This window comes from Rhipicephalus microplus, chromosome 4, assembly GCF_043290135.1.
Source record: "Rhipicephalus microplus isolate Deutch F79 chromosome 4, USDA_Rmic, whole genome shotgun sequence".
Classification (NCBI taxonomy): Eukaryota; Metazoa; Arthropoda; class Arachnida; order Ixodida; family Ixodidae; genus Rhipicephalus; species Rhipicephalus microplus.
In genome coordinates, this window is record NC_134703.1 from 46,009,739 (window position 1) to 46,036,524 (window position 26,786).

Here is a 26,786-nt window from a genome sequence, read left to right on the forward strand (position 1 = left end):
CGCTCTCAGTTCGCTGAAAAATTATGAATTACCAACTAGCCTACCTTTCCATTCTATTGCATGATCAAGCTTGTTACAATTAAATCGATTCGCTTTCGAGGCACCCACTGCCAATGGCAGTTTCAGTGGCAAATTTTGGTTAGGTGCAATCATCGTTAACTGACGATTTGTTGGCACGTATGTGAAACACTGAATAATAATACGGTAGAAGGTATCAAGGCACAATGTCACCTGATTTAAATAACAAAACCTATTGTAAGACAACGTGAAGAAACAGGTACGATAGAGTTGTTTGCGCAGAGGTACTCACTAATGGCCAGAGAGCACGTTGAGCAACGTTGTTTTTCCAGCTCCAGAAGGTCCCATTATGGCTGTCATCGTTCCGGGTAGCGCTTTACCGTACATATTTGTGACAAGCGTCTTCTTTTCTGCGAGAAGTAGACCAATACACGTCGCGAAAACACAATGCATTCCTATGAAAGAGATCCAGGCACTCCAGAACGTTGTTTCGAAGCACTTGCCTGTTTTACGCTTAGGCCACATCCTGCCATGCTTAAAGCTTAAGCGTATGAAAACCAAAGATCAAAAGAATAGACAATGCCTGAAGACAATACAAAACTAAAAAAAACAAAGAAAAGTACTAGTGTTGGCCTTCAACAAACACTGGCGAATGCACGTACCTGAAAACTTCCTTAGATCAAGTTTGAAACAAACTTCAGCCTGATTTAATTATTAATCAGAGCGTCCCCATTCATAATTCAACGTAACCTAAGCCAAAATGCTCGCCATGGTAGTCTAGTGGTTAAGAGACTCTGCTGCTGACCCGCAAGTCGCGGGATTGAATCCTGGCGTCGGCGGCTGCATTTTAAATTGAGGAAAAAATGCTTGAGGCCCGTGGGCTTACAATTAGGTGCACGTTAAAGAACTCCAGCCTGTCGGAATTTCCGGAGCTCTTTACTACGGCGTCTCTCATACTTTTATGGCAGTTTTGGGACATTCCCGAAAAATGTATTTATATATTCAGCTAGGATAACTTAACGTTAGCAGCATAGAAAATGCAATTGCTTGCGCAAAGGGATACGAGTCTTCATAAGGCTGAAATTTCGGTCGTGACGTTTATCGGCAATACAAGCACCTTGACAGTGTCTTTGTTAAGAATATTACATCGCAGACTGCGGCTCTGTATTGCGCCACGGAATACGCCATGGTCGGCACTGCCCATGTGTGACGCATCTCGAAGTGGCCAATGAGGGAGCACCAGCAGGGAATAATACTCTGTGTTTCTGCACATGCCAATTGGACGAGAATATACTACAAGCGCGTGCTGAGTGGCTGCTCTAAATCTCTTCACATCATTTTAAAAGGTCATTTCTTTGAGAATGACCCTAATGAAACCAACAACGAAGTCAGAAGCTGACCGAGTGTAAGCTTGCCTTCGTAGAAATAAGTTTATCACCTTTTCCGTGAGTAACTGCGTACGAGACATTTTTCCACTCTAGTGTGACGCTGCTACGAGGGCCTTCAGGCTTCAGAGGGGCACTGTCGCCGTTTTCCAGTGCACTGGTTGTGGCACACCAGCGGGAAGGGTTGTTCTTGCCGGAAGCATTCTGACTCCGCTTCGATACGTAACCATTGAAGATGCCGGAGCCCTCTGTGAAGATCTGTGAAGTTTTATCGGCGCCTGGAAAGAGAGTAGGACGTCGACGTGTGTGCTCAAGCCGCGATTTTACAACAGAAGAACTATACAGGCCTGTTCGCGTGAACAGAATTACGATGGCGGACAACTGTATCTATAGTAACCGGCACGTAGTATATTAAGAAATAAAGGGAAGAAACGCAGTGCCTTCGAACCAGTTTACTGTAATAGTGTGTTGAGCTACAGCACTTGGCCCTCCTAGATGCCTCTGTCACACCGCACGAAGCTTGCAGTGACGTCAAAGAAAAGTGCTTTTATCGACACGTGATCATAAAAAAAACGAAAAAGTTCGGTGATTGAACCGAACGATAGAATCTCCGAGAAAAACGCGAGTCACAGTGCCGTTTTCACAGCTTGTTCTTTGATTGACCGGTGTTCACATGACTCAAAAGTTCACCTCCAAGCTATGCAAGGCCAGCTCACCTCGTGAGCGCTACGTGATGCCGTCGCCAAGTTGTGCAGCACCTTCGAGCTTTCCTCTGTGAATGGGGAGTGTTTGCCCCAGAGCAACAAACACCCTTTCACGTGAAGTAAGAAACGTGCATTTTTCGTCTGAGTCTTCTTCATAACATGCTGCGTTATTCATTACTGCGCACCGAACGTACCATGCACCGTAGTTTCCACTGCGCGCGCACGGAAAAGACAAGATCGAATGCATTTTCTGCCACAATAGCCTCTTTGGAGGGGCGATGCGCGTCAGGTTTGACCATTTTGCATTGTCTGTTGTCCAGCACAGCGCATGCAAAGTACCCCTGTACGCGATGACGATTCCAATGAAGAATACGCGCGTTAGCACATGACAGGTACCTGATGACGACGATGCTGCCATCACGACACAGCACATGCGAGGTACCCACCTTGTGGCTTGATGATGATGATGATGCTGCTGATGAAAGAATAAGAGCGCTAAAAGGTAGTGTTAAATAGTTTAATTTGCAGAAATTCTGGTGTCAGCGTCGGCATCGTTCGTTGTGAGTGAAAGATCGTCATCTTGTGCATGACCTCAAAATCGAGAAAGATGTAAATAAACTAACAATAGAAAATTCGAGGTCTAAGTGGAGATCGACCTCGGGTCATGCGCCTGGCAAGTTTGTGTTTTCACACACTGCCGTGCATCTGCTTGTGACAACATGAAAATTAACTTCTTCGGCTTGGAAATGCAGCGAAAGTAACTTTCATGTTTTACAAACGCAGATCTCCTGTATGCATGCTTCACAATACAAAATGAAGTATTACCGCGATAATGCGTGGTACAAGCGTACATTGCCTCCGGGTGTCAGAACATACGCTTATCTCAGTGACTTCGTGGTTTAAAGCTGGTAACCCATTACAAAAGGCACACCATTACTACGCCTATTCCCTTAAGGCCACGTAGTAGATGCACAACAAGTTCGACAAAATTTCATAGACGAAATGCTAAAGTACGCGATAGAACAGGATGCCGCTATTGCGTTCACCTCTTAAACGCGAAGCTTAAGGATCCCGCAATTTGTATTTTAATCGTCCGTGTTGTGAAGCGCGCATTGTATCTAAAAGCTTGTAATGACAGAAGTTGCGTCAAGAGTACCATGTACTTTCAGCAGGAGCGATCACTTAAAACTGGTGAATGCCTAGGGATTTTACTAAGCGCTAGTAAAAGCGAGAGCCTCCAGTGTTAGAGCGAATACGTGCGCTGAATGATATCAGAGTGGCGGAGAGCTCAACGAAGGCAGTGCATTCCTGAACGCTCGTTGAACATTTTTAGCCACAATGTTTCACAGCGGCTATCGCTAATACGTGCTTCCCGTGTTACTCAAGATGGCATTTTTAAAACTGTTCTCCCGCTGAAAGCAATTAAAAGAAGTATGTGTTCTACTACCTCTACAAGCTAAAATAAACAAAGCGAGACTGCACGGCATTGTTTTTTGTGCCATTATTCTGGTAAATAAACACCGCTTTAATATCCGATGCTAGGAATGCATCATAATAATGCACCCAACACAGACACGCACTTCTAAACAAGCCGGTATTCTTGCCACGTTCAAACTTAAGGCAGCTGCTGCCATTTCAACGTGTTTCAAGTTCAGAAAGGCACGTCACTAGGGAAGTTAAAACTTCCCTGAAAAACTGGCAAAGGGAATTGAGGGTAGCAAAGTGCAGCATTTACAAGTGTATTTAATGCACAACGTACAAGTCGGAATGCTTCCTAAGTGTGAGTGCTTAAAAGAAAGAAACCTGGCAAGAACATATCACTTGGTTCCTACAGGAAAAGCTGAAATGTTTTCTGTTTGAACATCCCTTTTTGATTCGAAATTAAGAAGTGATTGCTGAGTCAGCGCTCGTTTGTATCTTTGTGTTCATCCGTCATTTTCCGCGTGGTTATGTTACGATCATGCCCAACAGGGCTCCCTAGTGACATGCCCTCTAACAACGGCACAAAGGATATAAGTGAATATAGCCCTACATTGGGGTAGCACAAGTTGTACAGGTGATTCAATCAAGATCTCAAAATCTCATTTGATGTTTTCGACCCCGATTTTTACAACTCAATACTGGCATATACGTGTGTCATGACGTAGCCTAAAACTGTTATTTCCACATAATTAAAAATATATTGCCTGGCCTAACTTTTTTCATGACACTGTCTCAATCACAGCACACCACACCACTGCCGATAGAGGTAGTGGTACTAACTTGTCGCGTACTGGATATTTGCGCTAACCCATGCACTTTAAGTAGTAACGACAATAGTTACTACCTTTAAAGCAGAAAGCTTTGTCGAAGGGTAACAAGCGTGTCTGGTAGGGGGCAATGCCACAGTTACGTCATTTTTTACTTCTTTTTTTAAATAGTGTGCGCATGTCGCGCTCACCAGCGTCAACATTAGCGACTGTGAGTAGTTCCTTGGTCGCCACTAGCACACTATACTGCAGGTCACACTGGCTAATACCACCCAATAGTACAAAAAATTCGGCATCGGCAGCGACGTGAAAGAATGGTATAAACGAAGGCCTACTCACTCTGTCTGTGCACTGTCAGCTCCATAGCTTATTTTGGCACTGAGATCCGTTGGCAAGTGTTGCTGGTGCGCAACGAGTGCGGAGAGATAGTCAAGAAGAGAGAGAGACTCACAGAGTTGCGTAATGCGTCCAGATTATGCAGCCGCATTTTCCTTTCACGTTCGCGCTAATCTTCGTTTTAGTCGACGGGGACGAATGCATTTCGAATGATACCGATCTCTCAAGGCAGCGTATAGATTGGAGCTGATGCGACCCTTTTGGCGGCTTTACGCCACACATGTGGAAGTATGAATCTACAGTGGAAGCACATATGTGTTTTTTTTAACCAGCTATGGAAAACTTGCTACAGCACAACCCAAAGAAAAAAAAAAGCTACAGGTAAGAGATAAGCAGCGCGGCACGTAGAAAAGGCGCATGAAAGGACACACAGCGTTATCAACATCAAAAATAGAAACATAGAGAAGATGCAGTTATTACCCTAATGAGTGACCTTGAGTCACCCTGGGATATTTAAGTGTGACTCAAAAGAGTGCCAGAAAAAGGGACGAACCGTGAATTCACTTTATTCGTGTCCCTCATTATGTGTGATTTTTTTTAGAGTTTTCTAGGTAATCATATTTTACGCCATTCGCTGTCTCCATTGTGAATAAACAACTACTCAGAACTTTCACCTGGTAAGCACCAGTAAAACGCATAGAAACGGTGAATTCAACATTGAATGTTGCTAGTTTGATTTGGACTCTATGCATAAAGATAATTTCAAATTGTCGCAGGTATTTGAGACAAATTGACAAGAAATGAATCTTTTCTTTGTTATTTAAAGGAGAAATGAAGAACATAGAAGATGCGCTCTAGAAGTCATGGTGTACGATTCACGTCAGGACCACTTCCTTCATTATGCGGCCTCTGTTGAAATCGTGAGGAGCTTGCGTGTTTTTTTTGGCATAACACACGTATTTCCTGTGATGCTTATAGTGTAGACGAGAATCTATTTGTACCTCATCACCTTAACCACATGACCAAAGCATCAACGTCACGTATGAGGTCACACCACCACTTTGAATTTGAATGAAAGGTGGAATTCGACGAAGCGTCGCACAATTATCACTGCTTTCCTAAAGTAAATGGCTAATAATATTAACGATAGTATAATATAGATATGGTAGCTCTCGCTTTTACAGGACCGTGTTTGCGTTCGTCCGTAGCCATTATTCTCATCAGTGACCCCTACCTGGTTCTCACGCAAGAGGTTCACGTATGATAATCATGGTGAGCAAAACAATGTCTTGAAGTAGTGCCAAACTGATACCACCTCTGCCATAATATTGGAGCTCTATACTTCCGGCCAAAGTGTGTTATGGAAATTGCCTGTAACTAGGAACCGGTGCGAACTCTCAGAAGCTTGCCGAGTGTGTCTTGAAGAATAACGAGATACAAAAAAGAAATACATGTTATAAGGTAATGCATTCTACTGCAGTGTAATGAAGTTAACAAGTTATAGTGCGCGGGCATTCGTGACATTAGCACTGATTTATAAACGTTACAGAAAGAACTAGCCCTTACCAATTTGCAAGGTTTCCGGTACTTAGCCAAAAGAAATAACAGGTCCTAATTTTAGAATGTCTTCTAAATGCGACATAAAAAGACGTGCAAACACTATAATATTCAATTTATTTATTATTACGAAACGCACTTAACTGCAGGGTAAAGATTATTAACTCTTGAATTCATAGTTCTATTGTTAACGCGCCCAACAAGGAGTCCATATGCCTTGCTTTCCAGCATAAATACGCATACGTGTGTTATTTATGTTTTTATAGCACTTATTGTTTAAGCAAGGAGTCTAGAAAAAGAATCGAGAAACTCGCATTTCCTGCTGAGTAGCCTAACTGGCGCGCTCACCTCCGTCATATGTTTTTCAATTACATTTCTTATGTGTTGCGTCTGACACGAACGTTGATACTGTAAAGCTGATCTGCATTCTGGTGTGCTTGCTTACCTGCAATTGAATCACTGCGTTGAAGTGAGAAAAATATGACTGACTCTTCTCTTTAGGAATCGGTATGATGCGAAACTGAAATGGTTCTTCACAGACGTGGTTGAGAGTTTATGATACGTTGTTTTGCCACAAGGGAGTGGAAATGGATAATATGGTAACAAATTGCAATTTCACGCGAAGAACGGCAAGCAGTGAGAACTTTCCAGCGCCGTCCTAAAGCAGAAATAACCCACGAAATAAGCGCACACGGGACGAGCGCGGACAAACAATTGTCGCCACTCTGCACCTAAACCAGGCTGCTCAAACAGAAAAAAAAGGACGCACAAAGCGAATGCACAAATATACACCTGGACGAGCGCGAACAACTGTCACAATTCATTGGTGTTTGAGCAGTGCGTTCCTTTCGTAAACGCGGCTGCGGCAGCGAGCGAAGTGACCTTCGTGCTCTCTGTAACTACTGTACCTTCAAAGCAATGTTGCGGTGGAAGCACAAGAGGTAAGAAGTGCCCGAATCTTGAGAGAAGCGCGCACGAGAGTTAGTGACCACGCCTGAGAACATCTACGCGGACTTTGACCACGCCATGTGGAGGCGCGAACGCATCGCAACGTGTGGGGTGGCGCGGGGCTTCGACCTTTAGAGCGCGCGCGCCCAACGTGCGACCATCGCACCATCCCGCTTTCCTATTGCATTGGTGCAAGCCACTGCGATTGTTTCAAGCTAGCATAATATAAGGTATATAAGCGGGGCTGGTAAACTGGATACTTAATGTGCGAACTATTCTTAGCTCTTTAGACTCGGCCCACCTCAAACACAGTTTTATATATACGTCCTCGTCGACTCCCGGTTGCTGGGATATAGAGCAGCAGTGATTGAATTTGTTTTCTAAAAAATTATAGTGGTTTTTTTTAGGCGCGAAGACCACATGGACTATTCATACAGCGTTTCCTGTTTGGTATACACCTGAACTTACTGACCAGCGATATAAACTTCAGGTCATACAAAACCACAATGAAAGCACGACAAGTTGGTCTTACGTTCTGGAGCCTCTGCTGAGCGGTAGCTTCTCTTTCCATTTTTGAGTGCCCCGCCGCGGTGGTCTAGTGGCTAAGGTACTCGGCTGCTGACCCGCAGGTCGGGGGATTGAATCCCGGCGGCGGCGGCTGCATTTTCGATGGAGGCGAAAATGGTGAGGCCCGTGTGCTCAGGTTTGGGTGCACGTTCAAAAACCCCAGGTGGTCAAAATTTTCAGAGCCCTCCACTACGGCATCTCTCCTAATCATGTGGGGGTTTAGGGACGTTAAATCATACGTATAAATCTATCATCTATGTTTGAGCGCAAGGTGCGAAAGCATTGCATAAGCGGCCCGCAACGCAGAAAGATTACGGAGCACGGTCGCAAGACAAGGAAAAAAAAACCTCCGAACAAAAGTCAAGAATAAGTATGTTACGAAATATTATACGTAATTACGTGGCAGTTGCCCTGAATGAAAATTTCACCTCAGTTCGTATCTCAGTGGGCAGCCGTAAATCACCACTGCCGAAAGTGAGGGGGCTCAGCCCCCTTATTTCTCTTAGTGAAGAAAGAAACAGCGCCTCCCTTGCTGCTCCCCCTCCCCCGGGAGATACGCCTCTGCTTTCGAAATGGTTTATTCTGCGGTAAAATTGGTAGCAATCATGTCCAGCAATGACATTTTAGGTTCTGTAATACGCGTAGACATAGCAATGACATTTTTAAATGAGTTGCACTCAAGCACGGATAAAAAGCAATTTCTTCTGAGTTCTTCGAGGCATCTATCTAAAATAGAAATCCTTTTCTATAGTGAAAGTTCCTCAAGGTACCTATATTTACATTGCCACCTACCGCAAACATATAATTAATTACACAACTTTCCCTTGAATCATAGCACCTGTATGCGACAAAAGACGATCAAGAAAAGTTGGGAACTAGCAGCACAACCACCAAAACGGCCGTGCTGGAAAGCACATACATTTGCGCCCTTCTTTATGGATAGATGTTCGTAGTTTTTGGCACACGACTATATTATTTCATAATATCAAATTACTTAGGATGGCAACGACACCCCCTCTACACTCTCCAAGAGACTGAAGAAGTGATGCGTCCTCGTAGTATTCTATGATCTACCTTAGTATAGTACGTTTCTGTGCGCATTGAAATGTCAAAGCTTGTGCCACGGGATTCCAACAGCGAAGTGGCATCGTCTTCTTTCACTTGAGGCAATCAACCGTTTGAATGCATCACTTCCATTAGACTACTTCCGGCCTTTTTAGGCTTTACAATGTGATGAATATCCTCAGTGGTGCTATATCTAGCCGATATCATAGTATAAAACAGCAATTACACAACACATCAAATGCTTCATTTGACAAGTCCTGACAATTTTCTGAACATCATTTTCTCTCCAGATTGCCTGATAGGGGACATCTCCGTGTGACGGACTAACAAAAATATTTCCATTTCTTGTCCAAATGAAGTTCCCACCATGTTCACGCTTTCGTGAAATTGCCATATCCAGTAGGCTCATCATTTCTGGAAACAAGTGCCCTGTGACTATATTGGGGCGTAACTTTGCAAACCGATAGTAGCGTTCGTTACGTTCGAGTGGCATTGAGTACTCTGTCATGCTTTTCATAGCTTTGGAACTGAACAATGATGTTTGGTTTATCCTTTATCTTTACTCGACACTTGGTGACACACACGACGTCACAGGCTGATATGTGTTCTCCGATAGCGTGTCGAGTTTCCGTTAGAGGCTGTGCAAGGTTCTCATCAGCTGATTTTACTATTCTCTTCACTTAGGTGTACTGATTGTGCGAGTATTGCTCTGATTTTGGCATGCTCATCTGACTGGTAGAAAGACCCTCATCGAGAGTGAAGATTCTTAGTTTCAGAGCGTCATGTTCTTTCTTTCTTCTCGTGCAGAACAAGTTGGTAGTTAACATCATCAAGACCGTTGATAACGTGGCTTCAGCTAGATTTTATTCCTTCATATTCCACACACATTTTGCGATAGTCTCTGCGCATGCCTTGTTCGAGATCATCTTTCGTGATTTTCCACTCGGCTCTCGTTTGTTCTTTAAGATCTTGCAATAGCTTGGCAACCTCTTTGACACAATAAGTACAGCAGACTCACGGCAAACGCAACACAAATAAATCGCACGTGAAGGGACCTTTAAGAAGAAATTAAGAAAGGAGAAAGGCCGCATTCACATCGAAATTTACTTTCTTTTGATCCGCACTTGCCTTTCCCCTGACGGGTCTCCTCCGTTTGGCATTCGTTCTACACCTTCCCATGGCTGCGCAGAGAGACCTCCTGTTCGATTCCCACCAGTGCACCTAGTTGTTTAGAGAGCTTCTTCAGTTGCTTCGTGGCACAGGACAATAATCTGTAGAAGTCGCTGGCCGTGTCATCGGCCATGGACGCCAATATCTTTTCCTTTTCCCATCTTTATTTCCCTCTTGCCATTTTCATGCTGACACTGGGACATGCTCCCATGTAGGGCGACAGAAATGGCGTGCTTTCCCCTCCTCAACTTCTCCTTCTTCTCCAACCCCTCGCGCCAAGTCAGTGCTGTGGCGTATGACAATCGCCGCGTCTCATTTCATTGCTGCTATATAGCCGTTGTTTTTCGAAAACTACGTGAACTAGGTGACTTGGTTGAACGTCACGGAATTCGGGAAGGCTGGTGTTGCCTTGTGACATAAATAATAGTCTCAAACCATACACTAAAACGAAATTTGAGATTAAATAGTGTTTCTATAGGCACCGATTTTCAAAACAGGCATTTATAGGCACATAAATTTATTATACCACAAACGCCAAAAATAAAAACACTAAAAGCCCTTCTTAACCTCTATGTCGTGGTCATATATCAAAGTGGCACGAGAGGAACGCGAGGAACAAAATAAGCGTTTGCCTAAAATTCGATCTCTATCAGTCATGATCAGTAAAGTATTAAAGGACTGCAATCAAGTTCCTGCATGCAAGTCAAGTGGACGACTACGAGAGCATCCAAACGAAGATACATAGAAAGATAGATAGATAGATAGATAGATAGATAGATAGATAAAAATAAATGGCCAATGTGTTTTTGGTTCACTAAGAAATGCTTTGACTTGAATGAAGTATTTAAAAGGCAAGCTAATCATTGGCCACTGTGTCATGTAGAGGAAGATGCCAGCAAACATTACTATCACCAAATTGATGACAGATTTTCTTGGCGCAAAGGCCATGTTGGACCAAAAGAGTCAGACACATATTACTATCATCGAGTGATTATGCACTGATTGAAAGATTGACAACGACGAAGACAGACAAACAGAGTCTGTGATAGCTTCCAATGATTTGTTTTCAAGGACAAGTATTTACTTGTAATATCGGAAGAAGTCACCCCATATACCATTGGCGTTATCCGATGAATACATAGGTGTAAAGGAACCTTTTTTGGCTCGTATCGCAAATGGGGCCTTGTACATCTTGACACGCCACTTGACGCACGCTGTAGCACCTGTGACCTGGATTAGGAAAACACTTTACAAGGTGATAAGTAAAACTGGCCATAGCAGTGAAGAGAGCATCCCTGCTACAAAATCTTGCCATGATTTATCGTGGTTTCCTGATAACTTGTGGCTCAATGTTTCAGCTTCTTGACGCTGTTAGCATTCGGTCATTCAACTTTCCAAAATAGGAGTGACGTTCTCAAGACACAAGTGCCAAGGGGACTCTCAGCAGCACTCGGTTTGCGTGCGAGCGCTTTACGGCTATCTGACCGGTCTTCCATGATAACAGAAAAACCACGGACGAAGAAGCGCTGTCCACTGCATCATACAGAAAAATCAGCGACTGCATGTTGCCGCTTCGCATCCCCAACGAACCTGGTACCAACTTTGCACTCACCATTACCGCTGCAGATTAGCGGGTGGCGGCGGTGACGAGCAGTGACCTGAGAGATCAGAACTCGCTCGTCTGGAAGTCTGCGGATGCTGCTACAGATTACAAGGATTCAAAGGAGTGGGTTGGAAGAAGCCATCTTCCAGCTTTCAAGCCTTCTTTTACCCCATCAAAAACACAGTAAAAGTTGCTTCTATCTTTTTCTCTGGCGGAGTCGAAATATCAATCAATCAATCAATCAATCAATCAATCAATCAATCAATCAATCAATCAATCAATCAATCAATCAATCAATCAATCAATCAATCAATCAATCAATGAATAAATCAATCAATTATTCAATCAATCAATCAATCAATAAAGTATGAAGTGCACACTCGAATGAGCGCCTCAACTCCCCTGCTTATTGCCACCTCCAGAATAGTAGGAACTCCACAGTTTTCGCAAGTTAGAAATGAATAGGATTGGGAGAGGGAGCAGCAGTTTATGATGAAAGGTTGCTAGCGCGAGGACAAGAAAAGATGAAGGCTGAGCTATGTTGTGCTGGCCACCGGCTGTTTACAGAGCTTTTCGTAAGACGTTGAGTGTTGACTTGTGTGTCCTAGCTGCTAGAATCCCGCCCCGCCCCCCCCCCCCCCCTTCCCAAAAATATGACACAATGAAATTTCGTTTGCCTGATCAGTAAAACCACTTCGCTGTTTCTCTTGACTCTCTCCCTTTCTTGCTGGCATTTGAGATTTCATACTCTGTGCTTGTTTTCCACGTTGTGAGCAAATAACTCCAACAGTGGCTGTAATAAGTATGGAAGACTTTGAATAGGTTGAATTACAAAAGATGGTGTGTTTGTATTGTAAAAAAAGTAAATGATTGAAGTATTAAAATCATCGTTTTCGTCGCAGGCGCCACTTCAGAACGAAGAAGGCGACGACTTTGAGCAAGAAATCCATGCCCAACAGTATGGAAAATTTGACCGAGAGGTAGGCGTGTTCGGCGTCCAGCTTCGCGAGTATTTCGCGTGGGTCGCTCAGGAAGCAGAAGCTGTCTTCGTCACAATCGAGCTCTTCACGCCCGTGCCCGTAGATGGCGTACAATATTCCCTGGTGGGCGTGGTAGACATGCGACGTGTACGTGATCCAGGCGAAGGCCGGGTGCAGGTGGCGAACCTGTACGAAGTAGCCGCAGAAAAGGAACGAAGGCGCCGCTGCCGGCAGGGCCACGAACAAGGCAGTCTGCAAGATGACGATGCGGACAAGTGTGGTTAGGTTTAGAAGCATAACACCCAGCCAATTGTTAATAAAAATCAGCCGGATTATCTAGACTAGTGCTGAATCGATAACCGCTTATGCGTGTTTATTTGCCGATGAAGGGCGTAGGTGAGCACGGGGTTCCTCATTAAGAGTGGTTAGATTTTTATTACAGCGCCTCGTATCCCTTTGCTTGTGTCAAAAAGGCAACATTCTTAACGTTGAAAACATAAATATGAAGTGATTACGTGCTTTCACAATCGTCTGCCTCAAGTCCCAGGCCTTCCGGGAATGAAGTAAACAGTTCAAAACTCGCAATGACAGCGGCCTGCAGCTGCCGTTATTGTCGGAACACGGCGTGGCCATAATACAGTTTTTTTTAAACTGACTGCACAGGTCCGACTGATTAATGAGGCTTTTTCTGCTTCCCCTTCTGTGGGTGACTGTCGGGGGGTGGGGGTGGAATAGGTCGTGCCTTCTGCGCACGCCAGTGAAAAAGGAGACGGTGTGTGTGACAAAACGCAGTAACCTCCGTGTTAAGAAAGATTCCTTGACTTGACTTGCCACCATCTCAAAACAGCGCGTTTGAAAGGCATTTGTGCTGCCTTGGCCGCGCTGAAGACGGCACCTTCGCAACATGTTTGTGCTGCATTGAAGAATTGAAGGCGGTGGCAAGCCGAGCTCCAGTCAAGGAGCGTTTCTGCATATGGGGGTTAGACTGCACCGGGGACTGGGCTTCCACTTTTGTGTTTAGAAAATGTGGGTAATGAATCAGAGTACTTAATACACTACTGTGGAAGAGCGTAAAGCAGTCGTGTGGGCTTAACACTTCATGAGGCCCTCTTGACAAAAATTAAACCGTGAACGAGTTCACGACGAGTGGATCCACATTTGAGCGAGCAACGTAGTTTTTCCACCATCAGGTGAAAACGCCTTCAATGGAGTTCGCCTTAAAAAAAAGCCCACTGCTTGTGCTGCACAACTTGTCAACCTGGTAAAATTCATTGTTTTACACCTATCATGTGATCACAACATTAGATATTTAAGGCATGGTCGTCGACCGCTGCCTGTGCTGCGTGCCAATGCAATTAGTAACGCCATTCATATTTGGAGCGCAGTGGCATATGGTTCATTCGTGTTGTTATATCTTTACCTCCGTTTATTATCACCTCAGTATGTACTATACAAAATAGAGTACTAACAGGAAGTACTTTGAATTATGTGTTGTAAAATGTATACCACTCTTTTATTTTATGCAGCGAATTCAGTTGGCCTGTATTGGCCCCATAGAAAAACAATGCAATAATGGGACTAAGCTTCAACAATATTTTTCTCCAGTAAAGCAAAAAGTACTTCAATTGAAGCTTCTGTGGACGAAGTCGCTGTTATTCTCAATCGTGCAAGCTTTTCCCCTATTTTTTTTTATGAACCACCTGAGGTTGCTACAGACGTTTTAACTTGGGCCAAATTGGCGTTTTTGCTTAGTTCAACGTTTTATTTTAGAGCCTCTGCACCTCACACCGACCAAACAAAAATATTTGTAAATATTACATTTTAAAGACAATTTGCTAGATATAATTTGTGCATTTCATTAATGGTAGTGTTTTGTGAAAATATTTTAAAAAACACTACAATTTACCCAGTTTTGGCTGTACGCTCCAAAGAGTGAAAACATTCAAGCCATAACGATTACCTGTTTTAATATAAAAGCACGCTGCTTTACAACGCAGAAAAGAAAGAATTCAAAGAATGTGCTGAATGGTCAATTTATAGGAAATATTATCTTAGTACCTGGTTATCCATCATTTTCATGAATTTTAAATCACGCCCACGGCACAAACTTCGCCGCTCAAAATATCTTAGAAAACTACTTTTGAACTAATATCTATATGTATGTAATTTTCTTGTACTATTTGTTGAAATTGATTTTTGTCGAGTGCCCTGGTTTGGACGGCGTGTAATGACCCAAAGAAAGAAAAAAAAAGAAAAAAAAGTAAAAAAGAAATGAAAAAAAAAGATAGAAGGAAGATATATAAAAAGAAAAAAAGAGAGGAACAAAGAAAGAAAAAAAGGCCACCGCTTGGTGTACTGCACTCAGTAGAGTCGTTATGCTCTGTAAGTCTTTGATCCCACGCCTTTTTAGAGCAATCATATTTAACCCTGAACCTTGCTATCGGGTCTGTGAGTCTTGAGCCGATATTAAGGTTTAGGTTAGGTGACAGCTGACGGTGAGCGAACACTAGCGTTGAGCGCGTGATAAGGGCAGGCTAGATGCTAACTTGACTGCTGTTTCTACCCAAATTACAGCCCGGCAAAGATCACTGCGCTGCACAAACAATGGAAATTTTGGTTTACAGCTCACAAGTACTTCAGCTCAATTATCTACTATCAACAGCAAAAACTTGTGAGATGCGAAATGTTCGACGGAGCCGAATTCCAGCTTTGTCTCGGAATGTAATTTCAAAATAAATGTTCCATACTGCACTTGGAATTCGGACCTATACAGTCCCCAGTTTGATTACAAGCATTAAGCACTCATATAGTGTAAACTCGCATTCTTTGTGGACCCAACGTCCGGCAATCTTGTGCTGTTGATAGTACTTGTCCAGCATACACACATGAACATCAAAAAATAATTTTCTCTGCTGAATAATTTCGAAATAGGTAACTAACTAATAACTTGTGTTGGGTCCTTCACCTGACGCCAACATTGCAACTGTGGCCATAATGACGACCACAATATTCGAACCAGCTACTGGAATAGATGTCCAGCAATAGCATTACGTGAATTTGACGGGAATGTAAGCTTGCCTCCCTAATTTAAGATCATCCTTTGTTTTCCTTTTTTGTACTCGTTCCTCTCCCCCGGTGTAGAACAGCGGGCTAGAGCCTACTATCACTAAGGCCCATCTACCGGCCTTTCTGTAAATGAACCGCTCTAATGGCTTATAGTAACAGCGCCCTCTATTAAGATTTTTTTTGACAAATGTTAATGATATACTTTAAACCTAGGGGCGCGAAAATGCGGCACACACAAGAAAAAACGACATAGACGACGTGCGTCGTGTGTATTCATTTCCTTGTGTGCCATATTTTAGCGCCCCTCCGTTTATAATTATGGGCGCGAAATGCTTCCTCTTCCGCTTCCTCTATTCTTCAGTGTAGATTAGCAACCGGATCTCTTTTTGGTTAACCTTCCTGCCTTCTGCCTTTGTGTACATCTTTGCTTCTTTCCTTCCAGTTTATAATGAACCAAAACCAACTCTCCCAACTTTTTGCCATACATGATATGCTATGGTGGTGATCGTCTTCAGAAGAAGTGCGAGCATAGCCGGCCGGCTTTTCCCGATATATCTCCTTCGTTTGTTGACTGAACAGTGCTTTCCAGGCACGTACGCTGACGGATGTCTAATACTTAAATCGCACGAGCAGAAAATTATGGGTAACGATCGTCATCATTTCTGAGAAGCCAAGGAAATATCCATCATTCAGTGGAACGCCAGTGGACTAAAACCGCGTCTTTTAAGACTTTCCTCAGTTAGTGCGCATCAACATGTTTCAAGACATCAGCATTTGTGAGCCCAACGCGTGTGCGTGCTCTCCTCTCTTCTTTTTTCCATCTTTCAACCTCCGTCATGCCTATCCCCAGTGTAGGGTAGCATATATACATGTCGTTCCAGACTGGTTAACATCTCTGCCTTTCATTTCCCTCCTGTTCTGCCCCCTCCTTTCCCTCCATTTGTAGCGCTATATTGCTGTCGTTTGTACCGTCTCACGTTTATCCATCTTTATCTAAGAAGATATGCTTATAGTGATTTGTTAGTACGTCATTAAATTTCTTTTAGACGAAGCATGCTGGTGAGTGTCCTTGTGCCACACAATTTAGGGTAATGAATACGTGCAGAAGCTACTGGGAGACTTAGTGAAGCGAGTGATGTCGTAGGGCTCAGAGAAGTGACAATGTGCAGGTCTTCGCGTCGGGCACATGCTCAGATGTAAACAGCAAGCGTTTGTTGCTCGCACTCGCTAGTTTTGTTATAGTGACGCCACTGCAAGCGCTTGAGTGGGAACACCTGTCTGAACTGTCACTAGTCGTGGCTCATCACGCAGCAGCTAGCTTTCACAACAGACAGTTATGTGACAGGGCCTTTCCCTGACGCAAATGGAAACAGCCTCAAGGGCACCTCACGATTCATCGCGTTGTTTACACGCACGCGTATTTTGCCGCACTTTCACGCAGTTACTCAGCTTGTCTCTGTGGTAGGCGGTAAACAGTCAGAGGCTACGCCGGTGTTCTCGGGCTTTTATGTTGTTTACTTTCCTTGTTCTTCTATTTGTATAATATTCTGGCACATGAACTGCGATTATTTTAATGCGGAAACAATATGTTTTGTACGAACACCAAGAACACACGTGTGTGCAGGTCTTGTTCGAGTCCTTGTGCGTGCTCATCTATCAGCGTGTGACCGTGCGTGAACAAAGATGTGCTAGCACAGGTCCCAGAAAAGATTTATTTGCTTTAAGAGGACACACATAATATGTACAGCTTCCACACTAAGTAGTAATACGGTAAGTTAAGAGCGGCCAGCATTGATTCGCACTGTCTAAACTGGTTGACTTAGAAACTGAACTAGCAGGAAACTTCTGACCTACTAACGAAGCAGGACATTACAGGGAAGTAGTAGGGAACTACGCCATGTTGTTGACGCACAGAAACATCACAGCTCCGCCAAGTTTTCATAATACACTGTTAGCTGTTATCTCGATAGGTATAACTAGCTGGTAAAATAGTCTACAGCAAAGAAAACAGAAAAAACGCAACAACTTTATTTTGCGACAAAATAAATAACAGAATTCCCGAGAAAAAAGACTCGAACCATACACCATCATCGAAACGGTCGGATACAGATATGCGATTCTTGAGTAATCTTATAACATTGATGAATCACCTTGCCGATGGTGTCAAGAGGCGCAGATATTGGTTTTTATTCTGATAAATCACACAAGAGCCACCTGTGATTGATCGCCCGCGTACATGTTCGTGTCCTTGAGGCAGGCACGCAGGCAGCGAGCACGAGATGTATCTCGAGCTTTTGACTTACTTCCAGGGAGAGATATATTTCACTCTGGGCGCGAGACAGCTTCTGCCTTTGCGACTGAAACGACGCTGTGCGCCTGTAGGCGCAGCTGTGTCTACGCATTCTGTTGCTACGCGATCGAGCTCACCTGCATGCTACTGGCGGCTGAGACGACCAGCGCAATGGCCTGGCTTGTGGCACATGTCTGCACAGCCAACAGGACAACGGCAGCCACGCGATGGAAGTCGTATGGCTGTGAGGTGGACCAGTGTATGAGGCACATCATTAGAAAAGGTCCGCCAATCTGTGTGGAACAGACGAGAAACGTAAAATTAAAAAAAAAGAAAACAAAAGATCCTTACGTAAAACCAAGTCGTGTTTTCTTGTCTATATACATGTAGGAGCAACAATATAACGACTGTATTGTGATTGAAAGACTCGATGATCTTTTTCGCTTGCAACCTTCAGTGCTTTCTTAACTTTGTTACATCATGTTTTATATTACGGCTTCTGCCCCGCCACGGTGGTCTAGTGGATAAGCTACTCAGCTCCTCACCCGCAGGTCGCGGGATCGAATCCCAGCTGCGGCGGCTGCGTTTTCGATGGAGGCGAAAATGCGGTGGGCCCGTATGCTCAGATTTAGGTGCACGTTAAAGAACCCCAGGTGGTCGAAATTTCCGGAGCCCCCTACACTACGAAGTCTCTCATAATCATGTGGTGGTTTTAGAATGTTAAACCTCACATGTCAATCAATATATTACGGCTTCTCACTGTTTCAGACATTCATAGTAAGCCGATATAAACCTTCCGTAACCCATCAAACATTGCGCAGCCTTTATTGGGTACCTGCTTGTGCACTGATTCGATCGTTGCACTTATCAGTGAGAAGTAACCGTGAGTGTTCCGTACTAATAAAAAAAACACCAAAAACTGGATAATTATCCTGCGATGGCGGCCCACCTTCTAGCCGCTGGCTTCCTTTCTCGGACGCTTGGAAATCTTATTGCCCCACCACTTTCGAAAAGATACTGCGCACGACTCAGTGACGTAATATGGCAGGGCGCATATTATTGAAGTAACTAAGCGTCATGTAATATTGTACAAACATTGAAAGCTGCACAAGCTTTATTGCAGTAAAGTTTGCTGCTTCAAATCTTTTACATTTCATTTATATTATTCCCTCTGGATGTATCTCGCTGAGGTACAAGTTGGCTTGCATGTAACTTTTTATTAAGCGTTGCACGTGTCGGTATTGTTTAAATTAGTTATACAGCTTTATGACAACATGGTGTTTAAATATATTGTTTTCTTACCGTGAAAGGTAGCTCAGTGATGATTCTAGCAATGTAGTACATGCTTGGACTGTACCAACAGTTTCGATGTTCCCTCAGTAACACGTTGAGTTCTGTAGGAACTAAACATAATGAAACAACGTGGGAACGGGATTCAAGATTAAGTAGTGTCAGATTAAAAACAAGACGAACGCCATTACGCTATGCCGCGAAAACTCTGAGGACACCAGGTGGGTATATACTTACATATCAACACAGTTGGCATGATGGACTGGAAAAGTATGATTGCAAGCGCTACGATAAACATGGCAGCGTTGTTCATTACGCGGGTTGCTCTGTTGCCGATGCCGTAGTACATCATAGTTAGAAGCACAGAAAAGAACAAGTACGCAATCAGGCGGAGCTGCGAAGCAACCTAACGTGGAAAGAGAAAGAAAAACGATAACGTGTTATTACGTGACTTGTCAATGAAGGAAAAAAAAGTTTCAATTTAAGGGCTTGTTTACGTCGCTAGACACATAATTGTGGACTAACCATGTTCGATGTTGTCTGCTGGTTCTTAATAATATTGTGACTTGGCAATGTGTTATCTAATCAGCAAAAATAAAGTATCCTTGAATAAAAACCTCAAAAAGCTTTTTCGACTGGCATTGCCTGCTTGTTCAACATACGTCGCTTTTGAAAACCACACGTAGACTTTTGATTTTTTACGTTATATACGTGTACAGCCGCCAATTTTTAAAACCTGAACACACGAGCAACAACTTCCGAGTGTCTCTAGGCGCCTTTTTCTAGAACCAGGCACCAAGACGTTTGGAACAGGCGTCTACACAGACTCGGCAGTCAATGTTCTGAGCGTTCTGGTGCCCAGTTCCCGGAACTGCAGTCTAGCCGCAGACAGCTGCAGAGGACTGCTCCTCACAGGCATGCATGTATTCTCGATCATTTTGCCGCTCAGCTCCGTCAAACACCGCTTAAGAAATGGGCGATCGACACTCGTGCATTAGAGTTAAAAAAAAGGTAAGTATCGGCACATTCTTGCAAAAGTGCTCGGCAGTTTCCATGAGGTACGTTCTATAACTTGTATGACTACCTGTGCCCAGAGGTAATTTGGCCTTTTTTTTTGTTTTTCGGTGACTACTCACAGATGATGGTAGATATGATTAGTTGCACGTACGTATTGACATAATTAGGCATGCATAGTTCCACTAATTGTGTGTATAATGTGTGATTTTTTCTATACACTTCACTTCACACATTACCGTTTAACTGCAAACGATGTCCCAGTGTAGCTGTTGACATTGTCAAGTCGTTTAGTCGTATCGTTTTCTGTATTTCGTCGTTATGCACTTAATGGCTGTCTCCGTTAGCTAAGATCTCTCTATATACTCACGCGCATATTCCCATAGTCTGGTAATTTACCGCACTGTCACAGTCAATATGTATATACTATGAGCGCTGAGTAAACATCTCCACGTGTCCATCGTTTGCTATTTTTATATAACTGTATCATTACACGCATAACCTCTGCCTTGTGCAAGTCGCGTCCGAACGCCTGCTGACCTTCCAGATTATTTAGGAGTCTTCTGATAGGTTTGAGTGCGCGAACGCAAACAGTTGAGTTTGTTCACGAACTATCGCCGCCACCAGTGATAAGGCTGGAATGCTTGATACCGCATGCGTAAATGCCAACGCGCCTATAGCCACAGACCAGTTTACTCGACGGCCGATGGTGTTCTCGCCGCTATGAGCGTACAGCTTGAATGCTTCCACCTGACCTTCAATTTTCCCGGGACAATATCGCCCAACCAAAATTTTCCGTGCATCCGAGCCCCGTTGGCGCCTTCGTCACCGACACGGCCACGTGACGAAGTCATTTATTTAAAGGCGAAGAAAGCATGCGATGTTAAACTTACCTTATTCCTGATCTGACAAAGGAAGCAGCGCTTCAAAAGTACGCCAAACTGCAGAATAGCACTGGCGTTTATTTTGTACAAGCTGCGTTCGTGTTGCTTTTCCTGCAACAACAGCAATTGATGCAAGTTAAAAAAAAACCTCTTTGTTTGAAAAAAAAAACAATTACGCGAATCAATGTGCGCTTGACCGCGATTCCCCAATTATTTGCCCGGTGGACGGTTTCCAGAAGCAGTTGCAGTCACTATAATACTGTAACAGGGAGTATTTAATAAGTTAAAGCCGGTTGCCCCGCCACGGTGGTCTAGTGGCTAAGGTACTCGGCTGCTGACCCGCAGGGCGCGGGTTCGAATCCCGGCTGCGGCGGCTGCATTTCCGATGGAGGCGGAAATGCTGTAGGCCCGTGTGCTCAGATTTGGGTGCACGTTAAAGAACCCCAGGTGGTCTAAATTTCCGGAGCCCTCCACTACGGCGTCTCTCATAATCATATAGTGGTTTTGGGACGTTAAACCCCACATATCAATCAATCAATCCGGTTGGGCTAACACTGCACACAGTGTGCAAAGATGCAGGACAGCAGGGCAGTACAGACACGGCTCCGCCACAACATCGTCGTCTTCATTCCTTCTGCGTCATTTCTGCACCCGTGCCTGAGGTACCCTTCCCTACCCGTGACATTACCCCGGGCGGCACGAGTACAGAAAGGTACCTCAGGCATGCATGGGTGAGGAAATGACACTGAATGAATGAAGACGACGATGTTGTTGTCACTAATCCTGAGGTAGTATGATGTTCCGGGAATGGGTCAGGTCAATGAGTGGAGCTGCCAAGTAGTCGCTATCAGGAACAGGTGGGAACGGTGACACAGAAAGGTACACACAGCGGCCTGAGGCGGTAATCGTAGACGCTCCACGGACCGTAGCCGTGTGTGAGCTGCTGGAGGGACATCAGAGTACAAAGGCAACTCAAGCTGTAAAGTGCCGGTTGAACAATTGATGAGGGCTGAATGCACGGTCAAAAAGTCAATGCCGAGAACCACGTCGTGTGGGCAAGCGTCTAGAACAGCGAAGAGGACTGAAGTGTGAAGGCCGGCAACAGTGACGAGGGCAGTGCACATACCAAGAACTCATGTTCGGCTGCCGTCGGCTACTCGCACAGTCGAGGAGATGGCAGGGGTAAGACATTTTTTCAGGCGGAATCAAAGACGTGAACTCATAACGGATATCTGGGCACCAGTGTATATTATAGCTGTAATGGTCCGGCCATCAATAATAACACGAAGTAAATTTCGTCTGGAATTAGTGGTCAGTAGAGGTTTTTCGGTCCGAGTTGTCAATGCAGGGCCACCTCCAGGAGCTGCATCTGTTATTTTCCCGAGAGCTGCCCAGAATACGCCGGTGACGGGGAGCGACGGCGTTGATAGGAGCGCGGCTGGCGACCCTGAGGCGACGGCCAGCGACTGGACCGGGCTCTCTGGGCGATGACATCAGCGTATCATGGTTCGGAGCGTAGCGTAGAATGGCTAGGTGGAAAGTTCTGAAGGTGGTCATCGGCAAAACGAGGTGGCGAATACTGCCCACGATCCTGTTGGCGGTCATCTGGAAAACGCTGCTGGAAAGACCATCTGTTGCCGCAGTGGCGGGAAATGTGGCCAACGCGATGGCAAGCGAAAAATATCGGTCAATCAGCTTGTGTGCGCCACTCAGATGGATTTCGGTAGCGCGATGAGAACCGCGGGACCGACGCGGCATCAGCAGTAAGTGGGGTGGCGTGGTAGTGAGCGTTAGAATTTATGGGCTGTGGTGTGTGACTGCAGTTTTGGGGAACTAAGACGCCCATGTTGGCAAACTCTTGTCGCACAACAGCCTGAATAAGAGATATTGGGGCCAAGTTGTCAGGCACAGGCGGTTGATAAGCGGAAGAAGCCGTGGCTTCCAGCTCCTGGCGGACAATTCTTGTGATGTTTGGAGGATTCACGAATGGACGTGGTGCCACGGGATCCTCGCAGGATGAAGTCGCAGCGGTGTTCGGGAGTCAGGAAAAACGTTGAGTGATTCTCCTGCTTTTGGCTTTATCGAACCGCCGACATTCACTGACAATTGAGTCAATGGTAGTACAGTTCTTGCATATCAGAATGTGAAAGGCATCGTCGGCTATGCCCTTCAACACATTGCTGACCTTGTCTAGTTTGGTCATGTCTTTGTCGGCCTTCCGACACAAGGCGAGCACGTCTTGGGTATAGGTGACGTGCGACTCGGTGGAAGATTGAACTCGTGACACGAGTTCCTGCCTGGCTGCCATTTGTCGAGCAACTGACAGGCCGAACAAGTCACGGAGCTTCTGCTTCTGCTGAACAAGTCACGGAGCTTCAGGTCTTCCTCGTGCGTGTCGTACTAGGCGCGTGCAGTACCTCGCAGGTAAAATATGATGTTGGCCAGCATAAGCGTCTCATCCCACCTGTATTGCTTGCTGACGCGCTCGTATAAGGCGAACCACTCGTCAACATCAGTTGTGTCGGTGTCGCAAAATGTACCTGGATCGAGAAGATGGGAAGAGATCACAGGTGACGGAGCAGGCGTAGACGGAACGGACGGCGCACTGCCCTCAGGCATCGTGGCTGGACGAAGCTGACATCCGCTACGGAGATTCAGAGTCGGAATGTTACCCAGCACCTCCACCAAAAATATGTAACGGGGAGTATTTAATAAGTAAATGCCGGTTGGGCTAACACTGCACACAGTGTGCAAGGATGCAGGACAACAGGGCAGTCCACACACGACCCCACAACAACATCGTCGTCTTCATTCCTTCTGCGTCATTTGTGCACCCGTGCCTGAGGTACCTTTCTATACCCGTGACAATACATGGAAGTGACTTGTATACCAACTATAAAAATACATTTAGTTAATTTACTGCTGATGTTGGCGTCCTCTATATTGAAGGCCAGATAAATTGAATGACCCCACAAGGGGAAACTTACTAAAATAAAAAAAAATGAGACAACACCACTAAAAAATTACAGCATATTCATGGAGTGAATGATGATGAGTGGGGCGAAGCGTCCGTCCATCCTTCCATCTTTTTGTCTGTCTCCATGTGGATATGCTGTGCTGGCTACGCTAGAGGGATGAAGTGCCCCAGACAATAAGGAGCTTCGCCCCTAAAACAGGAAAACCGGGATATCTAACGCTTCTATTTAATTAGACTTTTGCATATTCACAATGCCAGGGCAGTTGTGAATGAGAATGACGGTAATAATTTGTGTTGTAATATAAAAATAATTATATAGTTGTCTGTACTTAGTCATTACCTACTTCTCATGCAGTCACGTAACTGTGTCACGTAGGTAACTCCTTCATTGTCTCTAAACATGTAAGCATTTACTCCTGAACTTCGTTCTAAATATAAATAAGGCAAGCCATTTAGTGTGTGGTGGTCACAGCGTGAGTTGCTCTACAGAGAAAAACTCAATAAAAATTGGCGGCATATCTGCGCGCTTCGCTAGCAAAGGTCGTCGAAGCGCGATAGTTTTCTTTCTGGAGATCGAGAGAATAAAAGGTCTTTGGACATTCTGCGCAAAAAGATCGATGAGTAGTTGTCGCGTGAGATATAGACTCTATCTAGCAGTAATGTTAAGCAACATAGCTTTTCTATAATGCAAAGCCACTGGTAGATGCCAGCACCATGAAGTTTTAGTGAAGCGTAGAAACAATTGTTTTTCCGTTCAAAGCGTTGCGTTGTGAGACGAGCGTAATAAGCACTGCTGTCTTCAGAATTGAGTAACTATGCATTTTAAAAAATAAAGTAACAAAAACATAATACTCACCTGTGGAGGTTGCACCCAGTTATGCGTAATGTTTGCTTTTTGTTTCAATAATGTTCACTATTATAAACACAACTAGGAGACCAAAATGGGTGGCCGCTCAGCAAGGGGTTAAACTTTCACTCTGTGATGTGAATCTAGTGATGATTCAAAAAGACAAACATACATAGAGCCAGCCAGGCAGACCGAAATTTCCTCGTGGGTGTATCCCAAAAAAGACTATGGTCCTTGAAAAATTTAGGAGGTGGCCCTAGTCCCTAACTTTGGTGTCTGGTAGCAGCACTCGCCCGTTGACGTTCGTGCACGACCTGGTGTTAGCTTTGTAACTTAGAGGTGTGACAGCTGTTCTCGCGCTATAACTATCGTCATGTTAGCTTTGTGTTTCGCGCACTGCTGCAAATGATCTTAGAGGCCACTTAGAGAGAAGTACGTGGTTGAGATTTCATCCACCAGGTGCGGCATTCGATCGCAGCTGCTCTCAATTCCTCAAATGTGCAAGTAATTTTTATTATTCTCGCAATTGTATTGCTCTTACCTTGAGTCTAGTTATGCTCCGACATCATATCTATAACTCTTAACCAGAACCATAGATTTGCAAGACTTTTCATGAGTATCCGGAAGGCGGAAAAAATGCTTGATGAGATTAGCTTTCGAGGAGGGAGGAGAATGTCACTCAGAACTCGTAACACTAAAAATACACGAAAGACATCTGTTCCGTCAAAAGAGCAGAAAACAAAAAAAGAAAGAAAAAGCGAGGAACTCTTAGCTCGTACTTGAGAACTTTGTAAACTACGAAAAAAAGTAATAGTTTACCACGTTGTGGTTGAATTTTCACATTTTGATACGAGACGTAATTACTCTTATTCAGTCAACTTACCTCTTCCGTCATCACTCTTCCTCCATATTGCGTCAGTTCTGGGTGGTGAAAACTGCTTACGCCATTGTGAATAAGGAAACCAGGTTTAAAGGACCTTGCCAATTGTTTGCTTAAATCCCCATGCTCTCCAGATGCGATCTCTGTAACTTAATATAGAAATCAAAACATGACTTTTAGGTTTTACGTGCTTGACGAAATAAGCCTAACAAACAATGTTTTGATAGAGGCATAAGTAGGTTACGTGCAAGAAAGCGCATTAAATGAACTAATTTTGAGGATTACTTAGGCGAGCAAGCAGGACAAGCTGAGTTCAGTTTAACCATGAACCCCAAGATATTGAAGAAATATATATATATATATATATATATATATATATATATATATATATATATATATATATATATATATAACACTGTTAAATTAGAGCATACATTGTAATGCTCCGACATCATATCTATAACTCTCAGCCAAAACCATATATCATATTGTTACATTGTTAACATCATGGCTGAAAGACACCTGATGTGGTCTATTTTACACTGTACTGTGGACACATAACTGTACAATGATATTCCAGTTTTGGTAGAACTTAGCGATCAGTCACACGAAATCACATTTTGTTTGCTTTTTGATTGCACTAAATGGGAAGCTTTCGTTCTAGTCTCTTTGATGTATAAGTTTGTCGATATACAATGAAGTCAGAAGCGCTACTGGGAACATTCACAATCCATGAATACATTTTCTATTGTCTGTATCAGTGCCTAACCCAAAGAAGGCACAATGTGCCGCTACTGAGGCATGGACAGGCAGACATGCTGAAACAGACTAAGTGCGTCGTATGTGTAATAATGTATTTCTTCTGTCCGTTGCTCTCTAGCGAAATTTTGCCCATTTTAATGGAAAAGCGACAGCGCGGAATTGCAACCGAACCAAATATTGTGGCTTAATCGGCG

General features: G+C 44.2%; 3 protein-coding genes across 10 annotated transcripts in view; 1 reads left to right on the top strand and 2 right to left on the bottom strand.

Moving 5' to 3' along the window:
• The window catches only part of LOC142814257 (ATP-binding cassette subfamily G member 4-like), a 31,611-nt gene extending 26,330 nt beyond the window's left edge, over nucleotides 1–5,281 (bottom strand). The window contains exons 1-3 of the mRNA XM_075892690.1: nucleotides 4,696–5,281; nucleotides 1,457–1,681; nucleotides 311–428 (exon numbers count right to left, since the gene is read on the bottom strand). Of these exons, the coding sequence (XP_075748805.1) occupies nucleotides 311–428; nucleotides 1,457–1,681; nucleotides 4,696–4,720 (368 nt within the window). The 5' untranslated portion in view covers nucleotides 4,721–5,281. The remainder of the gene's footprint in view (nucleotides 1–310; nucleotides 429–1,456; nucleotides 1,682–4,695) is intronic.
• LOC119171395 (uncharacterized) overlaps nucleotides 1–26,786 on the top strand; it is a 95,106-nt gene that overhangs the window by 449 nt on the left and 67,871 nt on the right. The window lies entirely within an intron of this gene.
• The window catches only part of LOC119172640 (ATP-binding cassette sub-family G member 1), a 29,292-nt gene continuing 14,927 nt past the window's right edge, over nucleotides 12,422–26,786 (bottom strand). For 2 of the 3 annotated variants that reach the window (XM_075892692.1, XM_075892691.1), the window contains exons 8-13: nucleotides 25,834–25,979; nucleotides 21,136–21,237; nucleotides 19,466–19,634; nucleotides 19,241–19,341; nucleotides 18,076–18,231; nucleotides 12,422–12,834 (exon numbers count right to left, since the gene is read on the bottom strand). In XM_075892692.1, coding sequence (XP_075748807.1) covers nucleotides 12,487–12,834; nucleotides 18,076–18,231; nucleotides 19,241–19,341; nucleotides 19,466–19,634; nucleotides 21,136–21,237; nucleotides 25,834–25,979 — 1,022 coding nt within the window. In that variant the 3' untranslated portion in view covers nucleotides 12,422–12,486. The remainder of the gene's footprint in view (nucleotides 12,835–18,075; nucleotides 18,232–19,240; nucleotides 19,342–19,465; nucleotides 19,635–21,135; nucleotides 21,238–25,833; nucleotides 25,980–26,786) is intronic. The other variant, XM_075892693.1, reaches the window with a different exon arrangement.